The 16,083-nt window shown below is 38.5% G+C and overlaps 1 protein-coding gene across 3 annotated transcripts in view; it reads right to left on the bottom strand.

The window, feature by feature from the left end:
• Positions 1-5,595: 5,595 nt before the first annotated feature.
• Positions 5,596-16,083, bottom strand: part of NECTIN3 (nectin cell adhesion molecule 3) — a 300,981-nt gene continuing 290,493 nt past the window's right edge. The window contains exon 11 of one of the 3 annotated variants that reach the window (XM_077884651.1): positions 5,596-5,623. In XM_077884651.1, coding sequence (XP_077740777.1) covers positions 5,611-5,623 — 13 coding nt within the window. In that variant the 3' untranslated portion in view covers positions 5,596-5,610. The remainder of the gene's footprint in view (positions 5,624-16,083) is intronic. The other 2 variants (XM_077884657.1, XM_077884662.1) reach the window with 2 other exon arrangements.

Genomic DNA, 16,083 nt, shown 5'->3' on the forward strand with positions numbered 1-16,083 from the left:
CACGTTTAAAATAAGCTAAACCATCATTTAAGGTGTTAAATGCAACTTCACTTTTTACAAAGAGCATCGATTCTTTCCACAAGTGTTTTTGCTGACAACCTCTGAGAGAGATAGGATGGTCATCTATTCATGCACCTGTCCTGGTTAAAACCTTAAATTTTTATAAAGGAGTATACATTCTTCCACTACTTTAATTATGTCCATATATTAACTAATCTCATCATATGATTGCATCCTCAAGGTTTACCAGGAGAGATCATGACAAATTCATTAGTGCTTATTTAAAAGTTGGATGAGCACTAGGTGTTAAATTGAATTTAAATTTAAAAAATAAAACTAAAAATAAATAGAAGTTTGAATGAAAGAAACAATATTTATGTACAGTTGCTTGAAGGGTATGCAGTATATCCATTCCTGTGGCTACTCTAAAACCTAGATCTGGAATGAGCCAAGTCATCAGATCTGTCCAATACATTGTGGGCATCATGCCCATCCCCTAGACAATTGCTTTACACCAAATCATTCTTTGGTAAAATGTCATTAGTCTGAATTGAGAGCTACACAGACCACTCCATTAAACTCATCACTGTGGTTTCTAGAACACTGTTTGAGTTATTATTTCTCACATTACACAGTGTAATCCAGGTATGAGGTATTTCTTAAGCATCAACAATAGGATTATGTTCCTCTCTTGAGAAATAGATGGTTTTTAAACTCCTGCACCTTTTGGATTATAGTGTTGGTTTTGTTTTCCTTTTTGCATTGGATGCTAGAAAACTCCTAGTTAAATTTGTGATGGCATCAAACAAGCATATTTAAAGTCAGAGCAGGCATTACAAGCACCAATCTCACTTTTGACTTCATTTTAACTTATTGCTCCTTTAACATTTATATATATCTCTATCATATTGTTGATATGTGTTCACTCCTGAGAAATTTAGAGAACACAGATAGACAACATTTAAGAAAATTAAAGATTATCCCATGACTCAATCATTGTTAACATATTGCAGTATAGCATATAAACATCTAGGCTTATTTTATCATGCTATATTTTATCACCTTTACTAGGTTGCTTTGAGTTTTGCAGGATTTTTTTGCAGGGGAGGGTGGACTTGACATAAGATATAAGTTAATTAATTAAAACATAACTAAAGGAAACATATTTAAGTCCTCAATCTTGTTTTGATTGGGTTTGAGCCTATCACTTCTAGGTAGACTAATTTCTGTATCTGTGTCATCATACATGCTGAGAATCTTTACATTTAGGTACACTGAGGAAAATATCTACAGTCACCAATTTATCTTTAAGTAACATCACCAAAAAGCATATTTTCCTGATGTATTATAAGACAGTCATCCTTGGTTCCTTAATAAACATTCCAGTGCAAGAGCATTACACACTCTTAATGAGAACTTGGAACCAATTCATGTTTTTCCTGTTAATTAAAGAATGGCAACATTCATTGGCTGACTTTTGAAGAAGTAAAAGCTTAACTTGGGGCCTCTGTAAAGTTCTGCTAGTCTCTCTAGCACAAAGTTAGCTACATGAGATACTGTAAGTAAGAACAAATTTCATATATAAGGCAGTGTAGAAATTTCAATGCCATAATCATAATAGTAATAAAATAATACATCTATCTTTTAAAAAGTGAAAAGATACCTTAATAAAAAGAGGGAACTAAGGAAGAGAAAAAGGATATAGATTGTATAAATAATTTTATTAGAGAAATCATGTCTTAATCTTTCTTAGCATAGGTTATTGAAGGAGGAGGGGGAGTGGGAGAAGAGGGAAAGTAGAAGAGGTGAAGATTTTTAAATAAAGACGAAAATAATTGGTGACATGCCAGTTTTCATGAAGTGTTAACGAGGAAGAAAAGGATCTCATTCAGAAATGTAAAAGGCATTTCTAAGGCTACAGAAAGTGTTCATTGGTTTATGGTTATGAATTGTTAGAACCAGAAGGACATCTTTAAAACATATCTACTTTAATCTCTCTCTCTCTCCCTTTTAATATCCATCCATCTCATTCTCCCTTGTTTCCCTCATCCTCCCTCTCCCTCTCCAACCCCTCCCTTTAGCAGATGAAGAAGTAAAAATCCAGAATGATGATACAGTCTACCCTGAATTACAGAATTGTATGGCAGAGATGAGGGTAAAAATCTATACTTATTGATTACTAGCTCAATTTTCCTTTTACTTCACTGGGAAGGAACAAAAAATATATAGCAATGTCATGGTATAGTCAACTCAAAAATGAGCCATGGTTAACAAAGATCCGACTGCTGAGATTAGGCCAGCCTTACTGATGTGTGTCTACAGTGGCACTATGCAGTTAAAGATTTTAGTAATTATGCCTGTTTTTCTCCTGTTGACCTGTACATAATGAAGGCTGAATACATATCATCTATAATAATCTACTAAATTATGGTTGATTTCTACTCCAGCTTGAAGCTTTGGTCAGCCCTTTGATGGTGGAGAAACTATAAAACCATCCCTTTGCCTCCTTGGACTTCTTTCCCCTTCCTCCTGCCAGTCCTTAACCCTAGATCACCCCCTGCCCTAGAAAACAGCTAAAGAAGGTCACACACTGGGTAAACTTCATCTTCTAGCCCATTAGCCCTTGATAGATTCAGACAGTTGCTCCTAATTAATGTGCAGAAATTCTTTTTTCCCCCTAATTAATACTCTGGAAAATTCTACACTGTAGTCATTGCCCTGCTTTTCTTCTATCCTATGTCTAGTTCCATCTTCCAAGTAGATCATCCCATCCATTATGTCACTGTGAAGCTTGAGGCCATTTTTCTTTCTCTCTCCCAGAAAATATCTATGTACATACTTTGGGCACAATCCTATGTACTTCTACACGCTCATCCACTTTCCTAAATTAACTGTTACATCTGCTTCCTGGTCCTATTTCCCCTTCTTCATTTTCAAACCTCCCACTTGCCTACCTCTGCAGATTTTTTTTTTTTTTCTGACAGTTCCTTATATTTGGTTTGCTTAGAATTTTTCTGTTGACTCTTTATCCTCAAAAAAACTCAGGTCTCCACCCTCTTGAAGAAAACATCCTTGAGCTTATTGCTCATTTAGCTGGCCCTGGCCCTGGCCCTTGGCAAGTGCATTAACTCTCAATATCTGAGGTACTGCTGTTGTTTAGTACCTGTACCTTTCTCATAAGCCACAGCTAACATCTATTAAATTCTATTCAAGATCATTCCAGTTTTGTTCAGTCAGTTTAAAAAACGTTGATTTCACATTTGTCACCACCTTTCCTTTTTCTGACTTGTTATATCTTGGTTTCATTTTTTTCTCACTGATCTCCATTTTTATTCAGAACTGAGCTTTCTTATAATCCTTTCCTCATATATGAAAGTGGCTCAAATTGACATTTCTTTTTTTTAAGATTTTATTTATTTATTCATAAGATACACACACAGAAAGAGAGAGAGACAGAGAGAGACAGAGAGAGAGAGAGAGAGAGAGAGAGGCAGAGAAAAAGGCAGAGGGAGAAGCAGGCTCCATATAGGGAGCCTGACGTGGGACTAGATCCCAGGATTCCAGGATCATGCCCTGGGCAGAAGGCAGGTGCTAAACCGCTTAGCCACCCACGGATCCCCTCAAATTGACATTTCTATATAATAGATACCATTCTTCTATTTCTCCTGTGGCACCACATACAAGAAATATAATCTTCCAAGCCCATGGAATTAATGGACTTGTTTCCTAACTCAGACTCTTCTCCAGCAGCTGGTGATTGGGTCAGGCCCTTATTACCTTACATCCTAATAATTACAATGCCTTCACACAAGATTACCAGCCAATGAACTCCGAACAAAGATGGAAGATTAAGCTTCCAAAAAACAAATAAACAAACACACAAAAAAAACCCAAACCAAACCAGCAAATCAACAAGCAAACATATCATTGTTCATATTATCCTTCTCTCCCAGAATTCTTTACTGTCTTCCCACAATGTATTCTACAGGATAAAGTCCAAGCTCCTCAGCCTAGAATTCAAGGCTTTCCACTCAAGTCTGTATCTCTAATCTCTTCACATCTTTCATTAACATGAACCCACCTCTTCAACCACATCTGTCTGCTCAGACATGTCATGTGCATTTCCACTGCAGCACATTTCCTTATGCCATGCTTCCTATTTTAAGTCAAACAGCTCCATCCTATCTACATATTATCCAACTGATGCCAGAAAATCTTGGATAAATTCAACATCCACTATTGCTTAAAAACCTTAGTTACCTAGAACCAGGGTATGCTTCCTTAACTTCATGAAGGACTTTTATCTAAATCAACAGTCAATATTACATTTAACTCTGAAGTTCAATTCAGAATAAGAGGAAGATGTTGGCTATTACCAGTATTACCTAATCCCATGATGGAATTTAAGAGATACATCTTAGAAAAGAAGAGCCAAATATATCTTAATTTGAAGATGATATGATTGTTGCCTACTCAGGCAACTTAAGGGAATCAAATAAAAAAGTAGTAGAACCAATAATAATAATAATAACTAATAATAGAGCTCATCAAGTTTGCAGATTATGAAATAAATATCCCCAAATCAATAAATTGCCTATAAATCAGCAATGACCAGTGAGAGAAAACACAATGAAATAATCATACCATTCACAATAACTCAAAAATACATAGTCATAATAACAAAAAAATTAACAAGAAATGTGCAGGATTTATATGAATCAATCTGAAAAACCTTAGTGAGGACTATATATCATATCCACCATTCAATAATCAGTTCAATTTTGCCACCTCCAAAGGCTTTCCAAAACAAAGGTAAAAAAAATACTCTCTCTCTTCTGAACTCCCATTATATTTCCTGTGGATAACAGTCAACCAATTCCCAATAACACAGTTCCTTAAATTTAAATTGTGAGATTCTAGAGAAAAAGAATTGTACTGTTTATATAGTGGTTATGATGTAACTGTGGTCACTTGTTTTTCTTTAGCTTCTGCTTTCTCATCTCTAAAATGGGCATGCATATCACCAGGTTACTAGGTAGATTACATGAATAATTTATAATATTAACTATATTTATAATCATAATTTATAATAGATAATATTAATAATCTAATTATTAAAATACACCAAATAATTTAAATTAGCATATTACTAATTTAAATTTAATTCTCTAGTATACAACTCGACACATAATAAGCCCCCAACAAATGGTAGCCATTAGTTATAACTCTTGGTACAAGGTTATATACATATAGTTGGCCAAGGTGTTGGCAAGTATTAAACATGAATGATCCCTTTAATTTTATGGATGGCAAGATGGGGAAGAAACATAGACAATACATAGTAACTGCAACTCAGAGTTAAAGGGAGTTAAAAACTATAAGTAAAATATGGTCTAGGTCTTGGAATCAGGAGAACACTTGATTAAGACAAGTTTGCAGTTGCTTTAGAGTGCAGTTGCTGAGAAAGAATGGAGCCAATGGATACTCCAGGGACCAGAAACTATGTAGAGTCATGGAAACACACCCCATTTATTCTTTAAAAAAATTGCACTTACCCTGGTAAGAAGATAAATGTATTCAGAGAGGCAATGGGTTGAACTTGCTGACATTCTAAATATTAATCCTATGGAAAGATTAAAGATAGATTTCAATCAATGGGAAAGTGAGCATGGTGGCAGCAGCCAAACCATATGCAATTAAAATCTCATACTTATGCCTATAGTAGATGCACGATAAATGTGCTTTGAATAAATGCCATGTACTTTCACAATAATTGAGACCACTTAGAGTGATAGATTTAAAGTATTATGAAACAGTTGCTTGTTATCAACTGGTTCAAAAGCCAAGTTCCAATTAGAGAATATTTATTCCACATGAACTACAAAACCAAAGGATATTCTGAATCAGGGTTATGTTAGTTTGACTTCAAGAGGAATTAATTTTTTAAATTATTATTTATCTCTGTTACTTCAAAAACCATTTAAGGCAGCAGAAATCTATATTTTCATTCTAATCCTGTTATCAAACCCCATTGCAAGAACATATAAGAACCCTCATATAACTTATGTTATATAACATTTTTTATATTACCTTGTCACAATCCTTAGTAGCTTTTCAGACACATTGTACTATTATTTTAGCAAAGATCTTTTAATGTTAACATAGTCTCTGCAATGGTGTCCTCCTAGACATGGTTAAGTTAAGATTCAAGAGAACCTTAACAGTGTTTAGAACTCATTTGCCAATCTAGTTCCTCCTGCTTCCTCTCTATTGCATAGGGCTCAAGAGAGCATATATAACTTGTTCTCATATTACATAAAGGCTTCTTCTGTTGGACTAGCCTAATATTTGAAAAACAAGTCAAATGGAAATAAAAGGCAACCACCATCCTTATCACACTACTAAGTTCACACAAGAATTTGATTATACAGCTACATTAAAAACATGAACAACTTTCAGTGTAACTTTCAATGTTTTTCACAGATAATCATAACCATCATCTAAGAAGTCCTGAACTTTGATAGATCACAGAAGAAGTGCTGTGATGAGCTATAGTGAGGCAGTTTTTGGAATGTAGAGCAGAAGATAATCCAACTAACTAAAAGGGCTTTCCAGCATTGTATCAATAATTATGCATAAGAGATCTGTGAACACTCAGTATGGAGAAATGAGATGAAAAGATTTTAAAAGCCAAGTAAAAATGTAAATGCCAGTTTGAAGCAACACTAACTAAAGTGATGTTGCCATAGTACTGAGAAAGGACATTGAATTGGATTTTTCTGCTGAAGAACTAGGTTAAAATCCCAAACCTGCCACTTACTGCCTCTGTTAGTTAAGTAAATTATTTATCCCCCCAAATCTCATTTCCTTCATTTATACATTGTCTGACAGTAATCACTACCTCCTGAGTTGCTTTGAGGACTAAATGAGACAGACTTTGTAAGAAACCTTAATAAATTTTACTAATCGACATTATGAAAATGAATAAATCATTAAAAAAGAGATAAACAAGCCCCATATGGAGTTGTTTGCCCATCGCAACAGCAAACCAAGACTTAATAACAGTTTCAACCTATCCACTTGGTATTCATGATTCGCTTAATAAAGCCAATTCCATGTTCAAATTAGCTCAGCTGAAATTTTGTTAACACTATAAAATGTGTGCCTGTGTGTTTCAATGCCACAAGGAGGCACACGTTTATTAAGTGAATAGAACTGTGAGTTTTATGAAGGTGAAAACCATCTCTGTGTTTGTGACTCAGGGTCTACCTTAGTACTCAGGACTCTATAGGTATTTGGTGAGTGAAAAAAAAAATTAATAAATGAATGGTTACCAAGAACTATAAATAGGGACTCAAGAAGAGGAGAGTTTTCAGAAAGAAAGTTTAAAAGGAAACCAGATTGTTGCCTTGTGTTTATTTATTTTTTTTCAAGGACAATAAAGAGTCAAGGAATGTAGATAAGACACTAACATCTGTATGGCGTAAAGCAAAAGCACTGTCATTCAGCTGATGAGTGTTCTGAATGAAGAGTAAACAAGATGGCATGGATCGTAGCCTGGCGTACTTCCATTCAGAGAAACTCTTCAAGTCATCTGTGTTTCGTAACAATTCATTATCTCAGGGATAGTCATGTAAATCAGTCCATGCGTATTAGAAGATACAAAAGTGGGCTGATAAACCACATGCCTAAGAAGAGCTAATCACACATCTTGAAAGACTGATGAGATTCCTCTATGGGAGAGTGTTTGTCCTCAAGAATCAGCAGGACAAAACAAATGTGGTTAGTGGTATGATTCAGGTCATAAATCCACCTCCCCTTACGCCCTTGTAAAGCAGATCTCAGAAGTCACTCAGAGCTCCTGCTGTGTGGACCACTTTGAACTGTACCCTGTAGGAAAGTGAAAGGAAATAGAAAAAAAAGTAAGGCTTCAAGTTACTTAATATCGAATGAAGATAAAAGTGAATGAGAAAATTATTTTTTACAAAAACTAAAGACAATATGGTATAGAGGTAAAGAGCACAAGCTTAAGAATCAGGTTAATCAGGGTTGGATTCCTGTCTCTACCACTTCCTTACAAAGTGACCACATTAAAGTAACTCAAGGGGCACTTGGGTGATTCAGTTAAGTATTGCCTTCAGCTCAGATCCTGATCTCGGTGTCCTGGGACCGAGCCCCACATTGGGCTCCCTGCTAGGCAGGGAGTCTGCTTCTCCCTCTCTCATCCTGCCCCTCCCACCCTGCTCATGTGCTCACTCACTCACTCGCTCTCCCTCTCTCTTAAATAAATAAATAAATAAATAAATAAATAAATAAATAAATAAATAATAAATAAATAAATAATCTTTAAAAAAATAAAGTAACTCAAAATGTCTATGCCTTGGCTCCATGGGGGTGATGATGTCTCATGGGACATAATGGGGGTGACCTGCATGTCACATGCAACAACACATGTCATCCACTTGGTGAAAGCATTCAGTACTGATAAACACTATATTTATGTCAAGGGAAATGGTCTCTGTCTTGGAAATATAAGCATTCTGTTGCCCCCTCAAAATCAAGTAATTTGATTTTTCAATTACTTAGATTTTTTTCAAATGCCCATCATTGCAAGTTGAATTGTTGCTAATTGAGAGAATAGTGAACCAGAGACACACAGAGGTCCATTACTGGGTTAGGAAGAGCTCTGTTTTCCATCTTCTGCTTAAGCCTTGACAGAAAGGCACTGAGTGGCTTGGGGCCTACGGAGGTTCAGGGTGGACTTGGGAGTCTGACAACCAGGGTTCCAGTGTCCCCCTGCCACTCACAAGCTGTGTTACCCTGCCAAGCCCTTTATCTGCAGACCTCGGTGTCCACCCCTGCAAAAGGAGAATGGCACCACCTAAGACAGAGAGTTGTTGCTTCCTACAGGAAATCAGTGTGTGACATGCTTAACCTACTACCTAGCCATTGAAGCATTCAACAGAATTCAGATGACAACGGTAATAGTTAAGTAGGTCGCCCTGCGATTTGAATCTGAAAGTCTAATGTTACTACAGAATTCCTTATAAGGAGTCAAAACGGTGAACTCAAACTGAAATGATATATTATTGGCACTACGTGTTTTATAACCTGGGTAAAAACTGCTGCTAATTTGGGTGAAGGTTTCTACGAACCTGGGAGAGACAATAAGCTCCTACTTGATGTCTGATTCCCCCAAACTTCTCCATTATACTCCTCAAACCTTCCTAGCTCTCGGTTAATTTTTTTCCTTCTGATCTTTTATGAGGAGACATTTGTCAAATATTTTATACTTAACTAAATGCCACCACATTAAATATCTTTTACCTTCAAATAACTTCCAATTCCAATCTGAAACTAAGTATGAAACCCCTGGGAAGTCTGGGATGTCTAGTGACGTTACATCAGCACCAAGGACACTCTGGCAGCACAAGCCTTAAGCTGCAATTAAAAGGAAGCTACCACTCATGCAGCACCTTCTAATACCAGATACTACGCCAGGCTCTTTACATATTTAATTGAATCTATAACAACCTTGAAAAGTGAATGTTCTTATGCTCGTACTTGAAAAGCAGACCTTGAAAACATGAGACAGTTTGCTTAAGATCAAAGAGTTAAGAAGAGGCAGAGTCAGAGCTAGATTTTGAGTCTGTCTGACTTCAAAGCCTTTCCTCTTAAGCCTTACTGCCTCTCCCCAGGAAACTGGGCACCCGCCCAAGCCGTCAGTAGGGGCCACAGCAACCTGCCAGTGGCAGCAGGGCCCAGGCACTGTGGCAGGTAGCCCCATGGAATCCAACGCACACCAGAGGGTGGAAGCTCGCTGCTCCAGACAGGATTGGCAAAGGCACCAGCAGGTCTGCAGGTGAGGTTCATAGAAAATTGAGCTCCAGCAAAATGGAAAGACAAAGGCAGAGGGGCAGGTGGAGCCTGACACAGGGAGCTTTACCATGAACTCATTTGGTCCAGAGACTTTCAAGTTGTTACTGCTCACAGTGGCATTTTATTTTGTTTTCCTGTTAACAGTGGCACTCTTTTTTTTTTTTTTTTCAGATGAACTCTTAGGGGCTACCCCTTTATAAATGACTATATATATAAAAGCTCAGATGTTCTGATGTGGGATCAAGGTACAAAGAACTAGGGCCTTGAGATTCTTGGCTGGCTTCTGGTAAGGTGGCTCCAGAGACACCTCTGTGGATCCACAAGACTCTCAGGAGCAGTTTGAAAATTACTACACTACTTACTAAGTGTAAAAAAAAAAAAGAGAGAGGGAGAGAGAACTGAACATTACAGAACCATTTCACACAATGTCCTTTTTCTAGAGTGTTTCTCAAAGTGTGCACAAGGAGCAAATAAATCATTCGCACAAATGCAGATTCCTGTTCCCCTGTCCAAACCTGCTCTTTGAGGGAATTCTTAGCCAAAGACTCCCATTCTTGCCATAGCCCAAGTAATGCATAGACTCCCTATAAATCCGTGGCTTGAAAGTTTCAGAACCTAAAGAGTTACATCACTCAAGGTTTTGTGTGTGTGTGTGTGTGTGTGTGTGTGTTTTCCCCAACAAAGCCCACAACTTAGTAACAATCTATCTCCACTGAGGTGACCTGCTTCCTGCACTTGATCTAAGATGATTGACAATGATGGCATCCAATGACAACCTTTCTCTGCTTATGTGAGTGACAGGCTTCCTCCAGGATCTAATAAAAATGTGAAAAAGTACAAGCATGCAAAAATTGTCATAATATAGAGTAAAGTAAAAAGATTTTGAAAAAGCCAACATTTATTTTTTCTTCTCTTTAATTATAACTTTCATAGAAGTACAAAAAATCTCAAGCTTTGCATTTCCAGACTCTCCTAGAAAGAGTTTCTCAGACTCTGTTTGGTGGGGGAGTTGCGGGGCGGGCGGGGGGGGGGGGGAGATTCAGGAATCTGCATTTTTGTTAGTTCCCCAAGCAAGTCTTGGGCATACATTAGCAGTCTAAGACTTTGCTGCTTAAAGTATGGCCTGCAGAGACGCAGCACTGATCATCATGAAACTTGACGGAAATGCAGACCCTTGGGCCCCAGTTCAGACTTGCTGGATCAGAATCTGCACTTTAACAAGATCCCCAGGTGATTCCAATGTGCCGCAAAGTTTGGAAACTATGGGTCCACAAATTTACTACTCCAAGCGTGGTCTCGGGCACTCTTTAGAAATGCAGAGTCTTAGGCTCTACCCCAGATCTGCTGAATCAGAAGCTGTATTTTAACAACATCCCCTAGTGGTCTATAAATAAAGTTCACAAAGCATGGGTCTAGAAGAAGCCAGGCGGACCCCTCAACCTGCATTTGGAAAGGAGGTGAGGGAGCACCTGGAAGCACATTCTCAACAGCATACCTGGCATGCTCAGGTACAGGCCTGCAGCAAAGCTGCTTTTCCACGAAGAAACCTGCCATTGCTATTGCTTGTTACTTGCTTGGTGTCTCAGCCCATTATGGCCTGGTAAGGGGATGGAAGCAGAACAGTTCTTTCTCTGTCTGTTTGAGCAAGAATGTTACCATTCACTGCTGATTAAAAAAAACATATTGTACTTGCCTGTGCATTCCAGGCTGGGGAAGGAAGACATTGTCCCCACCCTCCAGACCTTACCCATTCCACATCAATAGGCCTGCCCTGTCCCCTTACCAGCTCTGCCTCCCAGAGCCCATTTTGAATGTGGATTATGAACCACTTTGGTGAAGCTGTTCCTCATTGGCTGGAGCTTGGCTGTGCCACATTTCGCAGTGCCCTCAAGGACGGGTCACCAGTTGATCTACATTTCTCTTCACACATTAGGACTCACTCAACAATGCTTCCTGTGTGCAATCACCTGTAGCTCCCTTGGTGAAGCAGCAAGAGGACTTGACCCAGGGCTGCTCCCTGACTGCTCAGGCCCATGACCCCCACGACAGACCCTCTGAACCATTCTGACCCTTGTATCCTTCAGAAGACTGCTTCTGGCCTCTGCATTCCCCAGGGGTTAAAAAGAGAAGGTGAGCCCCCCAGATCCTCTGTGGATTTTCAACGATCCTGATGGGAAAGGGTCTCAGTTCCTCTCTATGTCTGCAATGCTCTGGTGCTGTCAGCCAGTCTTCACACTGCTCTCCTCCCTTCAGGAAGTGTTTTTTTCTATTTAGGATTCAGTCAGGCAGAGAAGCATATGTCTCCCTCCTTCCTGCAACATGTGTCCTTTCATGGCAGGGTGTGGGTGAAAGTGTCTGGGCAGCGCTGAGCTCATTTTCACAGCCATTTTGTGGATCTCCAACATTGCTGGCAGGATCTCCTCCAGAGAGCTTTCCATCAGCACAGTGTTGAAACCACACATCCAGCCATGCTCTGCATTACACGTGTGATTTAACTGCCTTCGCTGAGGCAATGAATGTTGGGGTTTCTGTGTTTTGTGGTGTTGCTGCTGTTACTGGTTCAGGAGAGAATTTGAACCACCCTATGTAACTCTTACACCCCTACACCTTTTTCCACACTAACCCCACCGCTTGTCTTGCTGCCGCATCACAGCTGTGGGAAATTCCCCCAGTGTGGACAGACATGGTGATTCATTCTCCACTCCCATCCGTTATTTTCAAAGAAGTTTCAAAAAGTTTGGGCATCCATCTTTAGGCTAACAGGGAACTTGCCTAATTGTACTCTAAGATGAGTCTCCATTTGCTTGTTTCTGGAATAGATTGAAACCATTTCCTGTAGATAAGCATGACTCTGACATTCATGAAAGTCACCAAACCCTTATGGTTGCCACATCTCTGAATGCAAACATTCCTGTAAAAGGCTGGAGGCTATGCAAGGTGGTCTTCTCAAATCCTTTCTAGCACCAAGACCAATGCATCTGAGAACATCTCTCCTTCTGTCTCATCTCACCTCCTTTTCAGCAAGACCTTTGTGAAGACTCCCATTCTCAGAGCAGTATGGGTACTCTAGCCTTTACTGCAGTTTTCCTGTGAGGCAGCTCCTCCTCGGGTTGGAAGAGTAGGCACAAGGGGGTCCATGGATAGAATTTGTACTCTTTCTCATTGAAAGAGATTCCTGTATCTCACTGCATGTATATTCTGTTTTTGTTTTGTTTTGTTTTTTACCAAATAGGTCTTCAGTCCATCTCCTGAAATGTGACTTTATTCCCTTTTTGTTCTTTTCATCATTTATGCATCCTTTCCTTCAACAAGTGTTCACAGAATGTCTTCATATGCCAGGCACTGTGCTGGGTACTACAGATTCAAAGATGAGTTCGCCTCATGGAGCTTATGGTGTAGACAGGTATTTAGGCCTTCGTCAAAAACACACAATGCATAGCCACAGACTGGAGTAAGTAAGAGCCCTGAAAGAAAGGAACACCATTCCAGATGAGTCTGTAACCACAGCACACGACCGCATCAGTGTGAATGATGCTAAGCAATCTGAGAGATTCACTGGCACAACTGGACAAGCCAGACAAAACTCATCAAAATCTTGTCCGAAGACCCTTGTAATCTGTCACTTTGTGAGGGACTTTCCAAACAGAATAGTTAATAAGTGCTTGGTGAAGACAGGTGAATTCATATGCTAGAAAGAAGCCAGCATCTTCTTTCCCAGTATCTTTGCAGGCATATTAATTGATTGTATTGTCACTGCATCAAGTCTTGCCTGACAGCTGTCAAGATTCAGCGAACTATAGGAACAAAGTAATGTGACAGCTTCGGAGCACTACAGAAGAAAGTCCTAAGATAGAATGAATGATCTCATACAAATGCAATTCCTGCACCATTCCCATTTCAGGTGGTCTGGGCAGATCCCAAACTTATTCAACCAGTGGTAGCTCAGGTATACAGCAGATTACAAAGAGAAACTTTTCCAAACTAAATTCCCCATGAGCACCTTGGTGAAGATGCTGAAGGCAAGGCAGCATGTTAGAGGGAGATGCTACAAAAGACCTGGACAGAATAGATGAGAAGAGCAAGGACTGTACGACAAGGGTGGTGCTATCTCTTCCTTCCCACTGATGCATTTGTTCACGCAGATCCGTGTATATTTATCATGCGGTTTTCAGTTATAAGTACTGAAGCCCAATTCAGTTTGCTATTTCAGAACAGCAATTTATTGGCTCATCTATTACAAAAGTTCAGGAATACATCAATTTCCAGTCAAAGGCTGAATGATGTAAGCTAATCCTAGCGTCTAATTTTCTTCTCTCCTTCCTTATCTCTGCCTTCCCCTGTCTTGGCCTTACTCACAGACAGGCTTTCTCCACACAGTGGCACCCAACAGATGCAGACTGAGATCTTCTAAGGTTAAAGAGAGTTTTTCCCCCTGGATAATTCTAGAAGATCCTGAGGAAAGGTTCTCATTAACTCAGTTGGTCGCATTCCCATCCCTAAACAAATGCAGGTGAACAAAGTTTTAACTAGTTTTGCTTAGGTTACCTTGGTCTTTGCTGGAGTCTGTGATTAGTGCTAGATCCATTATCTGTTGTGGCTGAGAGTGATGTAGGGAGATTCTGGGAAAGAAAATCAGAGAGCTATTAATGGGATGGGGAATGGAGCTGGCTACTCTACTACGTGCTAATGTTAGTGCTTACAATAGAATGGAGGGTTTTCCAGGTAAGAGTAAGAGGGTTTTCCAAGTGGAAAAAAGAATTGGCTGCTCATCTGGAAAAACAAAGTTATTTGGCAAAATTTGTGACTTAGAATAAGATAGTCAAAATCACATTAGACAAAATCCTGGAAGAAATACAGGAGAAGACAAATAACATTATTCTTAAATGGAGGACAAATGTGATGAACTCATTAGATTTTTCCAATTCTTATTTCATGATGACTCACACTAAGAAGACACTCAATAAATATTTTTATTTGATTTCTGTGATTTGATACTCAGAGTGAAAATTAATCTCCATGCAATTATAAGAGAACTAATTAAGGCAGCAGAGTTATTGCTAAGATGCCTAATCAATAAAACCTGCAGGTGTCCTTTCAATTAGATTAGGAAGTTAATGAATACACATTTTTTCCTCAATTTTCTGTGCCAACATAAAATTTCTTCCCATGCTTTAAATGATTTCATCTTCTTCTCATGGAAAGGAAAAGATTACTGACACTTTAAGGTGTTACCAGGACTAATCTCATGTTTCTAAGCAGGCTCCTCTCTAAAACCACCCCAGAAATATGTTTACAAGTAGGATTGAATGACGTGAACAAATTCCCCACAGTCAAGTATCACCCCCCAAATCAACTACCTAAGCCGTACACACAAAAGCAGCTGGCTTGGCCACACTGAATCCTGTCACATTTCCTAGCATCTAGTGGTAGGTATAAAAATGTTTACTGAATTAAGAGAGTAAGTGATAATGGCTAAAAATGCCAAACTGACCATTCCAAGGCCCAGGACTAGACAGTTCTTTGAAGATGGACTCCTGAGCTTCATCATGGTTGAAGAGTGAAAATACTAAGGTCTTTGGGGCCAAGGAGTTTTGGATTAAAATCTCATCATCTCCTTCACTTTGGTATATCGATTATCCTCCCTGAGCTTCAAATTTCTCATATGTAAAAGATAACACTACCAATAATAGCTTGTAGAGTTTTTATAAGGATTTGATGAGATACTGTATACAAAGTAGCTAGAACATAACACAACCTCAAAAGTGGCTACCATATTTATATTTTTCTTTTTTTATATTTATATTTTTCAAGGTCTTCATAAAATGTAGTACTAATAAACATTTGTAATGTCTCCAAAATTACCCCTGAATCATGATATTACATTTATAATCCACTAGGTCACAAATGTTTTGAGTATTTCTTTGTATATAGAAAATAAACTGATTGAATGAAATCTCATTGTCAAGTAGAATTATGTTAGTCACTGATAACCATTTTTTAAAAGAATACATTATTTTTGTATATATGTACATGCACACACACAACACAAATATGTATATATGTATGTGAAGTCCGATCACTTTACTAGTATTGAACGCTAATTTATTTTAGTTACTTTTATCTGTATTGAGAAGGGAAAAAAAGAAATTAAAATATACACACAACTGGGACTTTATGAATTAGGATTAGGCTCCATATTTAAAG

The sequence above is a fragment of the Canis aureus genome, chromosome 35 (genome assembly GCF_053574225.1).
Source record: "Canis aureus isolate CA01 chromosome 35, VMU_Caureus_v.1.0, whole genome shotgun sequence".
Classification (NCBI taxonomy): Eukaryota; Metazoa; Chordata; class Mammalia; order Carnivora; family Canidae; genus Canis; species Canis aureus.